The 16,712-nt window shown below is 48.9% G+C and overlaps 1 protein-coding gene across 2 annotated transcripts in view; it reads left to right on the top strand.

Moving 5' to 3' along the window:
- MDGA2 (MAM domain containing glycosylphosphatidylinositol anchor 2) overlaps window positions 1-16,712 on the top strand; it is a 422,386-nt gene that overhangs the window by 236,107 nt on the left and 169,567 nt on the right. For both annotated transcript variants that reach the window (XM_079987502.1, XM_079987501.1), the window contains exon 5: window positions 6,067-6,199. In XM_079987502.1, the coding sequence (XP_079843628.1) occupies window positions 6,067-6,199 (133 nt within the window). The remainder of the gene's footprint in view (window positions 1-6,066; window positions 6,200-16,712) is intronic.

The following is a 16,712-nucleotide window of genomic DNA, read 5'->3' as shown; positions in this document are numbered from 1 at the left end:
TCATAGCGCTGGAAGAGACCACAAGGGCCATCGAGTCCAACCCCCTGCCAAGCAGGAAACACCATCAGAGCACTCCTGACATATGGTTGTCAAGCCTCTGCTTAAAGACCTCCAAAGAAGGAGACTCCACCACACTCCTTGGCAGCAAATTCCACTGCCGAACAGCTCTTACTGTCAGGAAGTTCTTCCTAATGTTTAGGTGGAATCTTTTTTCTTGTAGCCAATGCCAATGCAATTCTGGGCTGCATCAATAGGAGTATAGCATCTAGATCAAGGGAAGTAATAGTGCCACTGTATTCTGCTCTGGTCAGACCTCACCTGGAGTACTGTGTCCAGTTCTGGGCACCACAGTTCAAGAAGGACACTGACAAACTGGAACGTGTCCAGAGGAGGGCAACCAAAATGGACACAGAGCAATGGATCCAAACTACAAGAAAGAAGATTCCACCTAAACATGATTCTATGATTCTATGATTCTATGATTCTAGTTTGGAACCATTGCTCGGTGTCCGCTTCTCTGGAGCAGCAGAAAACAACCTTTCTCCCTCCTCTATGTGCCATCCTTTTATATATTTGAACATGGCTATCATATCACCCCTTAACCTCCTCTTCTCCAGGCTAAACATGCCCAGCTCCCTTAGCCGTTCCTCATAAGGCATCGTTTCCAGGCCTTTGACCATTTTGGTTGCCCTCCTCTGGACACGTACCAGTTTGTCAGTGTCCTTCTTGAACTGTGGTGCCCAGAACTGGACACAGTACTCCAGGTGAGGTCTGACCAGAGCACAATACAGTGGCACTACAGTGGCAGAATACAGTGGCTTGCCGATCAGAAGGTCGGCGGTTCAAATCCCCATGATGGGCTGAGCTCCCATTGCTCTGTCCCAGCTCCTGCCAACCTAGCAGTCGGAAAGCACACCAGTGCAAGTAGATAAATAGGTACCGCTCCGGCAGGAAGGTAAACGGCATTTCCATGCGCTCTGGTTTTCGTCACGGTGTCCCATTGCACCAGAAGCGGTTCAGTCCTGCTGGCCACATGACCTGGAAAACTGCCTGTGGACAAACACCAGTTCCCTCGGCCTGAAAGCGAGATGAGCGTCGCAACCCCATAGTCGCCTTTGACTGGACTTAACCATTCAGGGGTCCTTTACCATTACCTTTTACTTATGTATTATTGTTGTTGTTATTTATTATAATTATTATTAGCATTAAAGGTAAAGGTAAAGGAAACCCTTACTGTTTAGTCCAGTTGCAAACGACTCTGGGGTTGCAGTGCTCATCTCACTTTACAGGCCGAGGGAGCTGGCGTTTGTCCACAGACAATTTTTCCGGATCATGTGGCCAGCATGACTAAACCGCTTCTGGTGAAACCAGAGCAGTGCACAGAAACATTGTTTACCTTCCCACCGGAGCGGCACCTATTTATCTACTTGCACTTTGATGTGCTTTCAAACTGCTAGGTTGGCAGGAGCAGGGACCGAGCAACGGGAGTTCAACCTGTCGCAGGGATTCAAACCACGACCTTCTGATTGGCAAGTCCTAGGCTCTGTGGTTTAACCCACAGCGCCACCCACATCCTATTATTAGCATTATCAGTCACTCAATTCCAAAATAGGATACTAAGTGGTTCACCAGCATTGAAAGCAATCGCTCAGGCATTAAAATACAAAGATGGAATTGGTTGGCATCCGTCTGTCTCATGAGACAATGGAAGAGTGCACCGCTGAGGGTGAAGCGAAACTGTTGGAAGGTTGCAGCGCCTGCTGTGGCTGTAGAGACTGATATGGGAGAGACATGTTTTGTTGCAGCTGGGGCAGATGAAGGCATCTAGTTGTCATTCCTCCTCTGGAATAGAGGAGTACCATTACTTCCCTTGCACTTTTCCTACTTGTCCTAGAATCATAGCACTGTAAAGTTGGAAGGTACCCAAAGGCAGCATTTCCCAGGCTCGACTTCATAGAATCAGAGAAGAAGAAGATGAAGATGAAGATGAAGATGAAGAAGAAGAAGAAGAAGAAGAAGAAGAAGAAGAAGAGGCGGCGGCGGAGGAGTTTGGATTTGATATCCCACCTTTCACTCCCCTTCAGGAGTCTCAAAGCGGCTAACATTCTCCTTTCTCTTCCTCCCCCACAATAAACACTCTGTGAGGTGAGTGGGGCTGAGAGACTTCAGAGAAGTGTGACTGGCCCAAGGTCACCCAGCAGCTGCAGGTGGAGGAGCGGAGACGCGAACCCGGTTCCCCAGATTAGGAGCTACCGCTCTTAATCACTACACCACACTGGCTCTCATTTTGTGTTCTCCTTTCCCTTCCTCCCTCACAACAAACACTCTGTGGGGTGAGTGGGGCTGAGAGACTTCAGAGAAGTGTGACTGGCCCAAGGTCACCCAGCAGCTGCAGGTGGAAGAGCGGGGAAGCGAACCCGGTTCACCAGATTACGAGACTACCGCTCTTAACCACTACACCACACTGGCTCTGTAGAGTTAGAAGGGACCCCAAGGATCATCTAGTCCAATCGCCTACAATACAAAGAATCACAGCTAAAGACTGATGGCCTGACGGATGACCATTCAATCTCTGCTTAAAAACCTCCAGGGAAGGAGAGTCCATCACCTTCCAAGAAATCGACTTCCAACTAACTCCATGTGGATCTTTATCACTGGTTGTCTGTAATGATTAAATTATTGAAGAATAAGTTCAGGGTTTTCAATCTAGGTAAAATTGTTTCCAAAGGTGTACTCCACCACCAGTTGCAAAACATTGCTATCATTTGCTATATGTGATTTGAATCATAGGTGCACTTAGAAGAGGCTGATGCCTTAAACAAATGAATTGGGTTTGAACTGAACGTAACATCTCCTTACGAGGAAGGGTGGCCAGACATCATCTTTGCAGGGAGGAGGGGCACCTCACCCCCACCCCCCAAAAAAGCAATTTTCATCATCATTACATATTGTAATTGCAGAGCCCAATTATGAGATTACATTTGCTGTGTTTACGCTAATTAAGTCATTAGGCATAATAAGTCTAATTACACAAATTGGCTGAGAAAAATTCTTTTGACAAATGTTTGAAATTTTCATGGCATGGATCCCACTCCGATTTTTTGGGGGGTGGGGTGTATTTTGCCCCCTCTGCTCGATATCTTCATAAACTTAATATGCAAAATACTTTATTGGTAGAGGTGGGGAAAGTGGTCTGTTTTCAGTCTCATAACTCTGCTCCATCTTGTTACTGAATCCATCCCTGAAAATCTGCATGAAACTTTACAACTTCATACGGATTTTGGAACAGGTTTTCTCAAAAAAATATGCATTCCTGGGCATATTTTATCTCAGCAAATCTAAGAGGCTTTCAACTTGTTTCGTTGTCCTATTTTTGCTATGGTATTCCAAGAAGTACAAAATCCAGTAGTTACGTTCCAAGCCAAACATTGGCCAGCTCGCAATACTGCCGTATGAAATTGTCGTTTCGCAAGCCCCCTCCACAGAGGCTGGCCCCTCTCACTGTCCTCGGAGCTTGCTTACCAGTAACCTCCTCTAGCTGATATCCAGACAGACCAGGGAGATTTTGATAGGCAACATTTTGCCAAGCGTGGGTAAAATGCACACCCCCCTCCTCCTGCTTCCACAGGGGAAAGAAAATAAGTCATAAATCTATTTACATGATGTTTATTTCTGACATTAGAGCACTAGAGAAAAACACGTCCTTTCAGTTCAGTTCTTCTAGCAGGTCTGACAAACTTCCTGTACAAACGCAAACGGAAGGTTTCAAATTACACTCTTCACAGAGACTTTTCCAGCCTGTGAACTTCCTGGGAAATTCTTCTTTCCCACAGATAAGCGCATCATGTGATGTCAACCAACTGGCTGTCTGCAGCTGTGATGTTTCCATATACTGACAGAAATAACAACTCCGGTGGTTCCCTGCAAAACTGTTCTGCATCAGTTAATGAGGAAAGAAATTGTATTTGAAAATTATCAAAGGAGAGAGGTGGTGGGAATTAATAAAATGATCATGGGTGGTGTTTGTGACTTTCCCTTCTTTTATTCCACAACACATATTCGTCCTACAAAAGAACATAAGAAGAACCTCAGTTGGATCAGGCCAGTGGTCCATCTTTTGGGAAGATGGCAATGAACTCACTCTCTGCACCTGTGGCCTCCAGCAACCAGGACTTCAAAGCATTTCTGCCCCCAATTGGTGGCAGGACATAGTCATTCTGGCTAAGAGCCACCCATACCTCTCTCCTCCACGAATTTGTCTAATCCTCTTTGAAAGCCCTAAGAGGTTGATGGTCAACTCTGCCTCCTGTGAGAGGGAGTTCCATAGTTCTTCATTTTCTGCATGAAGAAGTGCTTCCTTTTTATTTGTTCCCCCCCCCCCTGTAAAACTGGAATTCATAGGCATCCAATGAAACACGGAGCAATGGTTCCAAGCTACAAGAAAGAAGATTCCACCTAAACATTAGGAAGAACTTCCTGACAGTAAGAGCTGTTCGACAGTGGAATTTGCTGCCAAGGAGTGTGGTGGAGTCTCCTTCTTTGGAGGTCTTTAAGCAGAGGCTTGACAACCATATGTCAAGAGTGCTCTGATGGTGTTTCATGCTTGGCAGGGGGTTGGACTCGATGGCCCTTGTGGTCTCTTCCAACTCTATGATTCTAGGATTCTATGAAACTGAAAGTTGGAAGGTTCAGGACAGAGAAGAAGAGGAGTTTGGATTTGATATCCCGCTTTATCACTACCCGAAGGAGTCTCAAAGCGGCTCACATTCTCCTTTCCCTTCCTTCCCCCCAACAAACACTCTGTGAGGTGAGTGGGGCTGAGAGACATCAGAGAAGTGTGACTGGCCCAAGGTCACCCAGCAGCTGCAGGTGGAGGAGCGGAGATGCGAACCAGGTTCCCCAGATTATGAGTCCACCGCTCTGAACCACTACACCACACTGGCTCCCAACAACAACAAGAAGTTGGCCAACAACTTGGATGACTTCCAAAGAGGATTAGACAAATTCATGGAGAAGGAGAGAGTTGTCAACGGTTACAAGCCAGGATGGCTATGCCTTGCCACCACATGCTTCTGTGTGCTGGCCCCGGGGGTAACCTGAGAAACGCGGTCCAGGTCTGGTCCCGAATCTGAAGGTTCTGCTAGGAGTCAGTCTGATATGGCCTAGGCGGGACGCGAGGCAGGATACCAGGCAAGGACAGGTAGAGGATCTCAGGAAGGATCTAGCATATAGCAATGTTGCTCCCGCAACCTGGGGTGGGGTCCGACAGCCTTTTATCTCTGATGGAGTAACGGCCGGTCCTGATCCCCCAGCTACTCACCTCCCTGTCTTGCCCAAAGGTGAGCACTCCTCCTGCGAGTCCTCAGGTCTCTCCTTCTCTCAGACCTGAGGAGTCTCTGCAGCTCGGGAGATGTCGGTGGGTTACTAGACCCAGAGGCCGCCTCAGCCTCCCCTGACCCAACCAGTAGTGGAGCAGCTGTAAGTGATGGCCCAGCTGGAGGCAACGAGGTCATCCCCGCATCTGCAGCCAGGGCAGGCTCAGGCCCCTGACTCAGCCCAGCTGGGGCTTGTTGCAGGGGAACCTGTACAGACTGGGGCTCTTCAGGATCAGGCCCCAGACTTGGTTCAGATGCCGGCTGAGGCAAAGGATCCGGTGCGGACTGAGAACTCCTCTGGTTCCGAGTAAGAGCCCAAGTCCCAGGCCATCATGTTCTGAATCCAAGTTGATGTAAACCACAGGAGGGGAGAGTGCTTTTGAGCTCGAATCCTGTTTGCTAGTTCCTCATGGGGACATCTGGTTGGCCACTGTGAGAGCAGGATGCTGGACTAGATGGGCCATTGGCCTGATCCAGAAGACTCTTATCAAAACATTCCTCTATCCACTTCCTCCAAGCCAGGGATCATTTCATACATGCCTATCATGTTGGTTCTTCCTCACATTTTCTGCAAGCCACAGATTCCCAAACTCTGCAAGCTCCTAGGGGAGTCATTTCACCCCCTTGAGCGTTTGGGTTGCCCTTATCTAGACTCTTTCACACTCACGATTGTTTCTCCTGCTGCCAACAGGGTGAAACCAAGATCCTGAAGCTCAAGAACCTCCGGCCGCAGGATTATGCCAACTACAGCTGCATCGCTTCGGTCAGGAACGTCTGCAACATCTCCGACAAAATGGTGTCCTTCCGGCTTTCCAACAAAACAGGTATTTCACGATCCCCTGTTCTCATTGCTGTTGTCGGTCAGTAGGAGACCTTTCACCAAGCCCACTCACTTTTTTGGGGGGGGCGGGGAGCTCAGGGATTAGTGCTACCGACCCATTTCCACCCACCATGTTTCCATACTGTGCACAGTTGCTCCCACACAGATTTACAGTCGTACCTTGCTTCCAGAACGCCTTGCGAGTCAAACATTTTGACTCCCAAACACCGCAAACCAGGAAGTGAGTGTTCCAGTTTGCGAACGTTCTTTGGAACTCAAATGTCCGGCGTGGCTTCCGATTGGCTTACAGGAGCTTCCTGCAGCCAATCGGAAGCTGCACCTTGGTTTCTGAACGTTTTGGAAGTCGAATGGACTTCCAAATCCAGGAAGGGCTGGATTTTTTAAAAATGTGGAAATATGCTTTTCTGTGCGCTGTTCTGGTTCGCCAGAAGTGGCTTAGTCCTGCTGGCCACATGACCCGGAAGCTGTCTGCGGACGAACGCCGGTTCCCTCGGCCTATAGAGCGAGATGAGCATGCAACCCCAGAGTCATCCACGACTGGACCTAACGGTCAGGGGTCCCTTTACCTTTATGCTTTGATTTTTATCCTCATTGCATCCTCTTCCCTCCTGTTGTTAACCATCCTTCAGATTCCATATGGACAGCAACCTTTGGCCAGGCACATTTGATGCTCTAGCACACAAAAAGTCTCTGGGGTGTGACAGCGAAGTGGGGTTGAGACCACACGGAGACTTCCATCCTGAGTGCAGGATATTCCGATTGGTGCATCAGCCCCCCCCCCATCCTTTGGGCTGTTTGCCTGAATCCAGCCTGGATTAATTTATGCAAAACACTTTCCTTGGGAGGGGTGGGCTGTCAGAGGCTTTTGGTGGATCACCAGCCAAACACGGCTGCCTCTGCTTTCCTCTGCAACCCCCCCCCCCCAATCCCTTCCTTGTTCCAAGTAAAGAGGAGCTACTAATTTTGAGCTGATGTTTGGTGGGATGCGATTTTGCAGGGAATGTCAAAACATTTTGGAGGACAGCAGACTCCAGGATGAATAATATCAATGTTGCCAAGGCACAGAGCACTCCGAAAGAAGGGAGCTGCCAGCAGCAGCCTTAATGAGAGCCAGTGTGGTGTAGTGGTTAAGAGCGGTCGTCTCGTAATCTGGGGAACCAGGTTTGCGTCTCCGCTCCTCCACATGCAGCTGCTGGGTGACCTTGGGCCAGTCACACTTCTCTGAAATCTCTCAGCCCCACTCACCTCACAGAGTGTTTGTTGTGGGGGAGGAAGGGAAAGGAGAATGTCAGCCGCTTTGAGACTCCTTAAAGGGAGTGAAAGGCGGGATATCAAATCCAAACTCTTCTTCTTCTTCCTGCTTTGTGTCTAGATTTAGAATTGGGGCCCCTTTGCATCTGGGTTCTTGGATCTCAGTGGGCTCCTTCCTTTATTTTTGCACTGAGAAAAGGAAAATTTCCCCCCCAAAAAATGTTATTCATTTTATAACACAAATAAACAACACAAACAGAAAAACAAACAATACAAACAAATTCTTGTCTTATCCTTATTTTTTCTAAACATGGTTAGGTGGGCTTCCCCAAGTCCCCCCATCTGGTTTTCATTTTACCTCATCTTTAGCAGTTTACATATATCATAATTTCTAACCATTTTTTTATCACGCTTACTTTAACCATAAAAATTTTATCACTTACAAATAATACTATTTTAAAATACACTGTCTTCTGCTTCTAACCCTACAGCCTATAGCCACTTCCAAAGCTATTCTAAGATTTAGAATCATAGAATCATAGAATCCTAGAGTTGGAAGAGACCACAAGGGCCATCGAGTCCAACCCCCTGCCAAGCAGGAAACACCATCAGAGCACTCCTGACATATGGTTGTCAAGCCTCCGCTTAAAGACCTCCAAAGAAGGAGACTCCACCACACTCCTTGGCAGCAAATTCCACTGTCAAACAGCTCTTACTGTAATATATTAAATATTAAGGAAACTCTTGGACAATGTACAGTAGTACCTCGCATTACGTAACCCTCTGGTAAACTTCGGGATGCAAACACAGCAAACCCAGAAGTATTTTTCCGGGTTTCGCCACACGCGCATGTGCAGAAGTGCTCTACCGTGTTGCGCACTTGCGCAGAAGCAGTCCTCAGGTTGCGGAAACCTCGGGATCCGACCGGACCTCTGGAACGGATCCCGTCCGCAACCGGAGGTACCACTGTACTGCCTGGGAGCGAATAGTCAAGTGTTTCCATTATGTAGCATATAGAAGAACAAGCCTTGCTGAGGCAGTCAGCATGGCTTCTGCGAGGTCAAATCCTGCCTCGCAAACCTAGCAGAGTCCTTTGAGAGTCTCAACAAGCATATTGATAGAGATGATCCACTGGACATCACGTACTCTCATTTTGAAGAAGCTTTCGACAAAGTACCTCACCAAAGACTCCCGAGTAAGCTTAGCAGTCAAAGCAGACGTCCTCTTGTGAATGAGGAATTGGGAAGCAAAGGGTAGGAAATAATGGATGGTTCTCTGAATGGGGGGATGTAGAAAGTTGAGTGTCCCAAGAATGTGTTGGGGGACCAGGGATCAGCCACTGGGAGAACAGGATGTTGGACAAGATAGGCCATTGGTCTGATCCAGGGGTCAGCAAACCTTTTCAGCATGGGGCTGGTCCACTGTTCCTCAGATCTTGTGGGGGGCCGGACTATACAGTGGTACCTCGGGTTAAGTACTTAATTCGTTCTTGCCGCACCGCCGGAGCCCGATTTCTGTTCTTATCCTGAAGCACTATTTCTGGGTTAGCAGTGTCTGTAACCTGAAGCGTATGTAACCTGAAGCGTATGTAACCTGAAGCGTATGTAACCTGAAGCGTATGTAACCTGAGGTACCACTGTATTTTGAAAAAAATAAAATAAAATATGAACAAATTCCTCTGCCCCACAAATAACCCAGAGATGCGTTTTAAATAAAAGGACACATTCTACTCATGTAATAACACACTGATTCCCGTACCATCTGCGGGCCAGATTTAGAAGATGATTGGGCCTGATCTGGCCCCCGGACCTTAGTTTACCTACACACGGTCTGATATCCATCAGACTTTTCTGATGTTCTTAGAAGGAGTGGGCTTCAGAGAAGCCCCTTAATACCCCACCTCTTGGTGAGCGGGGACTCAAACTCAGAAATTCTGCTGGGGGAGAAAGTCAAACTGGTTGCACAAATTTAGGTCAGGGATGCATCCCAGGGACTGGTGAGACTGTTGGATATGGTCTCAGCAATGACCAGTCACCATGATGCAGGAGTCTTCATAAATCATAGCATCATGGAGACCAAGGCAGGCAGGCAGGCTCACAGAAACATAGAGTTGGGAATTACTTATTGTGCTTTCTTTATTCTAAATGCACAATATAATAATAATAATAATAATAATAATAATAATAATAATAATTTATTATTTATACCCAGCCCATCTGGCTGAGCTTCCCCAGCCACTCTGGGCGGCTTCCAAAAGAATATTAAAATACTGTGATACATCAAACATTAAAAGCTTCCCTAAATAGGGCTGCCTTCAGATGTCTTCTAAAAGTCTGGTAGTTGTTGTTCTCTTTGACATCTGGTGGGAGGGCATTCCACAGGGAGGGCGCCACTACTGAGAAGGCCCTCTGCCTGGTTCCCTGTAACTTGGCTTTTCGCAGCGAGGGAACCACCAGAAGGCCCTCGGCACTGGACCTCAGTGTCCGGGCAGAACGATGGGGGTGGAGACGCTCCTTCAGGTATACTGGACCAAGGCCGTTTAGGGCTTTAAAGGTCAGCACCAACACTTTGAATTGTGCTCGGAAACGTACTGGGAGCCAATGCAGCCAGTGTACATAAGATAAGAATTTAATTTCAACTCACCTGTAACCTGGGCAACTTACTGCAACACTGCAATTTAGTTCTTTATGGCTGGTTTTGTTTTACAGTATATGGCTTGTTCGTTTCATGGTTGCTGGATCACCTGCAGATTTGTAACTATGATGGTATGTTCTGTACTGACGGCGGCTGAGTCCTATGTTCATGGCAAATGGTTACTCAAAGAAAGCTTCTTTTTTTAAGAAAGAACTAGGCAGTTGATGGCACTTTCACCTGCCTCTTGGCATTCTACTAAACCTGAATCGAGCTTTTGCTTGTCTTCCCTCCTGTAGGGAAAACCAGATCTGCCAATCAATTTCCTCCCCGTTAGAATTTGTCCCTGAGCATCCCGGTTCCTGGTGATCAAATCGGGTGGGAACGGCCCTGTTGCCTGAACAATATGCTCCTGATCTGCATGATTTGTTCGGAGGTCTTCTGGGCATGCACAGGTTGCCGCAGCTTTCCATTTGGGTCTCTCCGCTTCCCCCTTAGAAGTGGCTGAAGCACATGAGTGCATTGTGCGCTCCTGATTAAAGCTGGCGTATCCATGCTCACTCTTGCGCAGTGGAAACCGCTAAGGGGGGAAAAGGAGAATTGAAATTAATCTTAGCATTTTTCAACAGGTGGGGTGCAGCAGGTGGCAGAAACAAGGAACGGAACAGGAACAAAAGCGGGTGCAGACACCTGCTCATCCCTGAGCATTTTCAAAAATGGCCCCAATCTATCCAAAGCCAGCCAAGTTGGCGGCCATCGCTGCCTGAGGGAGCAAGTTCCATAGTTTTAAATGTGCGCCGTGTGAAGAAGGACTTTCTTCTCTTCTCCTCAGCGTGCATCCCTGTAGTTCTTCAGCCAAGTAATGTGTATAAAAATGCCGATATTGGGGTAAATTGTGCATCTAAATGCCCATATTACTGAAAATAACATACAAGAATGCACTGTATTAGGGGAAATTGCTTTGCAAGGCTGTGTGCATTAGGCAAACTTGCATACTAATGTGTTCGTGAAGGGAAGTGCACACTAAAAGCCTGATGAATTTTCAGGGGAACTTCTTTTTTAAATTGCAAAGCAATGTGGAACTGAAGTTTAGACCAGAAAAATGAGAAACTGGACCTGGCAGATTCAGGCTCCCTTAAATCCTCACCACACCTGAGACATTTGAGCTGTGTGACAGAATAGACTTTTGTCATTATTGGCAAGAGAATATATGCAGCTTCGGTGGGGAAAACATTCGGTAAGGAAGGAGTGTCTGAATGCTTTGCTCAGCCTGTTGACAAAGGTGAGATGACTCTGTTTGTGGGCCTGGAGCCAACACTATTCTCAGGCTCAGAGATTTATGCCTGTATTGGGGAGTCAGCTCTGAAAAAGCTGTGTCTTCAGTGTCCCTTTAATATCACAAAGCGATAATGACAATCGCCTCCCAGAAAGCAGCTGATGGTCGAATAATGTAAAATCCACACCATTCACTGGGGATGGTGGTGGAATTAATTTTATTCCAGCATCCATTTCCTGATGATATCGCTTTCCTCCATGCTTTATGGAATTCGTAAAACAGGGGTTGTCTTTTGGACATTTTATCTATGGGAAAAAACCACTAGTCGCCAGCATTTGAAAATCGGAAATTGAGAGAGGGGGGCAAAACTTAGAGGTCCTTAGCCCAATGACCAGAATATAAGGAAAGCTTGCAGGATCAGGCCAATGGGCATCTTCTTTGCAGTGGTGGAGGAAGGGGCCGAGGGTGGTGGTCTGACCCAGGTGCAATCTCTGAGGGGGTGACAAGAAGGTATGTAGCGGTGCTGCGCTTGCGCTGTCAGGCGGTTTGCCTTGCCCCGCTGCACCACGAGCAGAGGATCCTGCCACCATCCATACGGCGCATGCGCGGCAGTGCCATATGTAGTGGCGCCACGCCTGCACTGTATGTAGTGGCACAGCGCATGCGCCGTACGTAGCGGTGCTGCGCATGTGCCACCGGGCGGTTTGCCCCGCCCCTCTGGGCAATTTGCCCCGCCCCTTGACACCCCGCCCCAGGTGCCGGAGAGCCTGCTTCTTTGCGTCTTCTGAAAGCCAATTTTCCCAGTGCAACCTGGCCATCAGCTGGCCGGGTTCCTAATCGACGGGTTGTCTGCCTTAATCAGAAGCAAACAATTAAGCCAATGCCTCAGCTCCACATGTGTTCATCAGGAAGGCATCAGACGCAATGGAGGTTTACAGCATTACACAGAAGTGTAATTGGGTGCACTTAAACCCACCTAATTCACCGGCCGCTTGATTTTATCTGTGGGGCCTGACTGTACATCACCTGAGTCATCGTGCTTGTCCTTGGATGCTCTCAGAGGCAGACTACTTTTTCTCTCAAGCACCGCCGAGACTCGTGGACAGCCAATGAAGTTGAACATTGGAAAATTCAGGACGGATTCAAGAAAGTGGTTCTTCACTCAGTGCACAGTTAAGCGGTGGAACTCCCTGCCACAGGAGGCCGTCATGGCCAAGAACCGAGATGGCATTAAAAGAGGATTAGACAAATTCATGGAGGAGGAGAGGGCTATTGGTGGCTCTTAGCCAGGGTGGCTTGACTCTCCACAGCTGGAGGCGGTGATGTTTCTGAATACCAGTTGCTGGAAACCATAGAAGGGGAGAGGGCTCATGTGCTTGACTCCTGTGTGCTGGTTTCCCACAGGCATCTGGTTGGGCCACTCTGATAGCTGTTCTAAGGGTGGGTGCCATGGCACCAAAGGCCCGGTTCCTCTAGTGTGCAGAACAGCTCCACAGACCTCCCATGGAGCCACAATAAATAACAACATTGTTGTTGGCCTACATCTGTCTTAGGAGGCAATGGAGCTCACCTCTGGGGGTGAAGTCAAACCGCTGCATGAGCAGCGCTGGAGTCACTTGTCAGGTGTGCGTGCAGGAGCCAGGCCCTGTGACCAGTAGGGCTTCTCAGGACTGGGGCCTTCCTAAGTTTGTTCTGGAGAGGCAAGGTGCGGCCTCACAGGTGAGGCCAATTGGTAACTTACAGCACCTGGTGGCAAGAGCTGGGAAGGGATATAAGGCCAGCATTTTCCTTTCGGCTCTTTGCCACAGCAACACGCTTCCTGCCTTGTTGCGTTTGGCTTCTTGCTTCCTGATCCTTGAACCTCAGCTTCTTGACTCCCTGCTTCTTGACCCTCAGACCCTTGACTTCTTGACTCTTTGATTCTTGATCCTCAGACAACTGACTTCGTGACTCCTTGCTTCTTGATCCTCAGACAACTGACTTCTTGATTCCCGGCTCTTTGACCCTCGGACTCTTCGCTTCCTGGCTTCTGGACCCCTGTTCCACTCCCACTCCACCATCTTGCCCCAGTCTTGATGTCCCCTGCCGGGACTTTGAGCACCTGTGAACCGGGCCATGACATGACCTCCCTGAGGTGCAAGCCTGGGCAGTGTGCCTGGAGGTCCTGGGCTGCTCAGATGACAAGACCTAGCCTTGCTGATGTAGTCCACAGGAAAGGAGAGCAAGACGTTTGGCACCAGCTTAGGCACAACAGTTGCCATAAGGAGGCATGCAAGGCTCCACACAACAGTCTTAGGGACTCCACTCTGGATTTGTGTGGGGTTTACTCCTGAGCCTTTTCTTCTCCTGAAGATATCTCACAAGGCAGCAGAGGTTTAGGATGGAGTTTTCCATCTTCTAAATGGGCTACCTTCTCAGGTTGATGTTAGAATTCCTGCTCCATGATTGCAGTCATGGGATTGTTGTCTATCACATGACAGTGTATGTTTTGACTCCACAAAGTAGGAAGAGACAGGATGTCTGTGTTACTGTGTTCCGTGAAGTGGGACTATTGTCCTTTGTTCTTTTTCTCTTTGCTGTCTGATGCTAGAGAGAGAAGGAGCCATGTTGCAGTGCTCCGTGTGTGTTTAGATGTAAATAAAGTAGATTAGCCAAAATGCTGAGTTGCTGAGGTCTGTCACGCAAGGTGCGCAAACTCTGCGGGTCCCTAAGTGTGCCGGTGTCGGTTGGCATCGGTCACTGTGATGTTCAGGCTGAAGAAAGCTTTTGAAGCTCCCGAACGATCAACTAGGAGGGAGAGAACATGCCAGTTGGGCATGTGTCTCTGCCAGGGTTCTACTCGAGTGTAGAACAAGCTCCTGACAGATTTCCTGTACAGCAGGTGCAGAAATCTCCTTCTTGACAGTTTGGCCCATTTTGGGTCTCATCCACTCAGTCCACCGCAGCCTGTCTTTGCATGCAGGGGAAGTCCCTAACTCGCTGAGGGTTTGAGACCCATCGACTCCCCTCACCTGGTTCAGCCAGCCAGTCAAAGCTGCTTCACAGGATTGTGACTGCTGTGGCATGTGAGCAGCTTCTAGGAGCCACAGGTGAGAGCTGAGTGCAAAGTGGGAACCAAAGGTGGACAAACTACCCCTGAAGGAGCATGACATCCACCACCAGAGGTATTACACCCCTCTTTACTCTCTATGCATCATCATCATCATCATCATCATCATCATCAGAATAAAATAATAATAATATTTCTATCCTATCCTTTTCTCCAAGGAGCTTGAGGTGGTGAACACGGTCCTTGCACTCCTCATTTCATCCCCACAACAACTTTGTGAGGTAGGCTAGGCTGAGAGGCAGGGCCTGGCCCAAGGTCACCCAATGAGTGGGCATTTGAACCTTGCTCCCCCAGGTTCTAGTCCAGGGGTTGGCAAGGTTTACCTCGCTTGGGCCGGTTCACTCCAGCGGAGATCCCGCTATGGGCCGGATTGTGCACATGACCACGATTTCCAGCGTCTGCACAGACTTCTTTTCTGGTGTATGCCTCTGCGTAGACATGATTTCCAGCGCAGCGGAATTGAGTCTCCACACCATGCTGTGCTGGTTCAGCACTGTGCGTGGGGATTCGCCGAGCAGGCGGCTAGGTTCGGGGGTGGCTCATGGGCCAGTTAAATGACCCCCGTGGGCCGCTTGTGGCCCATGGGCCTTAGGTTGCTGACCCCTGTTCTAGTCCAATGCTTTGACTACTATGCTACATAGGCTAAGCCAAGGGTCAGCAAACTTTTTCAGCAGGGGCCAGTCCTCTGTCCCTCAGACCTTGTGGGGGGCCGGACTATATTTTGCCAAAAGAAATGAACGAATTCCTATGCCCCACAGATAACCCAGAAATGCATTTTAAATAAAAGCACACATTCTACTCATGTAAAAGCACGCTGATTCCCGGACCGTCTGTGGGCCGGATTGAGAAGGCGATTGGGCCGCATCCGCCCCCCGGGCCTTAGTTTGCCTACCCATGGGCTATGCTCTTCCTCCTTGGTCGGAGGCAGCAGGGCTTCCGATGATCTGCTGGGTTGAAGTCAGGCAATGTTGATGACCTCCCTGGCCCCTGCCACCACTGCGATGCTCAGCCGCTGCTCCGGCGATGACTTCATGCTCATTTTGCGAAGGCATGGCAGGTGGATTAAGCCAACCTCTCGACTGAGATTTCACGGCCCTCGTGGCGAGGAGCACAATGCGGATGTTAGATGCTGATGGGTTGCTTAAGGAAAGATGATCCCCTGCAATCTGCCTGCCTTAGCCGTGTGGCGCTGTGTAATGAAATCATGTCATAAGCTGCCCTTTTATCTTCTCTCCTAAGGTCCAGACTAAAAAGGTTGCCTCGGCTCTTAATCTCGCCATTAAGTGTTGGCCTGTTTTGTCTAATGCTTCTTTTAGAGAGAGAGAGAGAGAGAGAGTGGGGGGAGAGAAATTCTTTTCAATGTCAACATATTAAGGAATTATCTGGGTTGAGGAGTGTATGCATGTCTCTGTGTTCGCATTACAATATATAAATTATTCCTTTAGTAGGCAGAACAACAACTTGCCTCGCTCCAAGGATGCCTGTAATCCCACGATAAGGAAAACAGCCCCTCTAATAAGCAGAACGGAGTGATAAAATGGGGTGGCTTCACGGCGGAGGCTTGAAATAGCAAATTACCCATGGCCAACAAGCAATAAGCCAGGGGTCAGCAACCTTTTTCAGCCGTGGGCTGGTCCACCATCCCTCAGACCATGTCGGGGGCCGGACTTCATTTTGTGGGGGGAAATGAACGAATTCCTATGCCCCACAAATAACCCAGAGATGCATTTTAAATAAAAGCACACATTCTACTCATGCAAAAACACGCTGATTCCTGGACTGTCTGTGGGCCGGATTGAGAAGGAGGCTTGAATCCGGCCCCTGGGCCCCTGGGCCTTAGTTTGCCTATCCCTGCAATAAGGGAAAGAGGGATAGTTGGCAGTGGCTGGAAGGGAGCAGTGGGCACAGCCCATTTCTGGAACGACAGATCAGGTCCATAGCCTATTTATTCCAGCATCCCATTCCCATGGCAACTCTCCCCTCCTCTGGTTTTCAAGGCTAGCAGCCACCCAGAGACCTCTCCTCCTCCATTAATTTGTCTAATCCTCTTCTAATGCCATCCAAGGTGGTGGCCATCAGACGTACCAGGTTCTGCCTCCATTTTGTGGGTGCCCGGGGCACGCGCATGAGATCACAGGGCAGGGGAAGGCACCGTGGGAGCCGCCATGGCCACAGGGATGCCCGACGGAGCCTGCCATTGGCTATGGGAGAGCCCGACGGGGCCCGTTG

Source organism: Podarcis cretensis, assembly GCF_951804945.1.
Source record: "Podarcis cretensis genome assembly, chromosome: 1".
NCBI lineage: Eukaryota > Metazoa > Chordata > Lepidosauria > Squamata > Lacertidae > Podarcis > Podarcis cretensis.
Note: the sequence above shows the minus strand (reverse complement) of the source record. Positions and strands in the feature narration are given on the sequence as shown.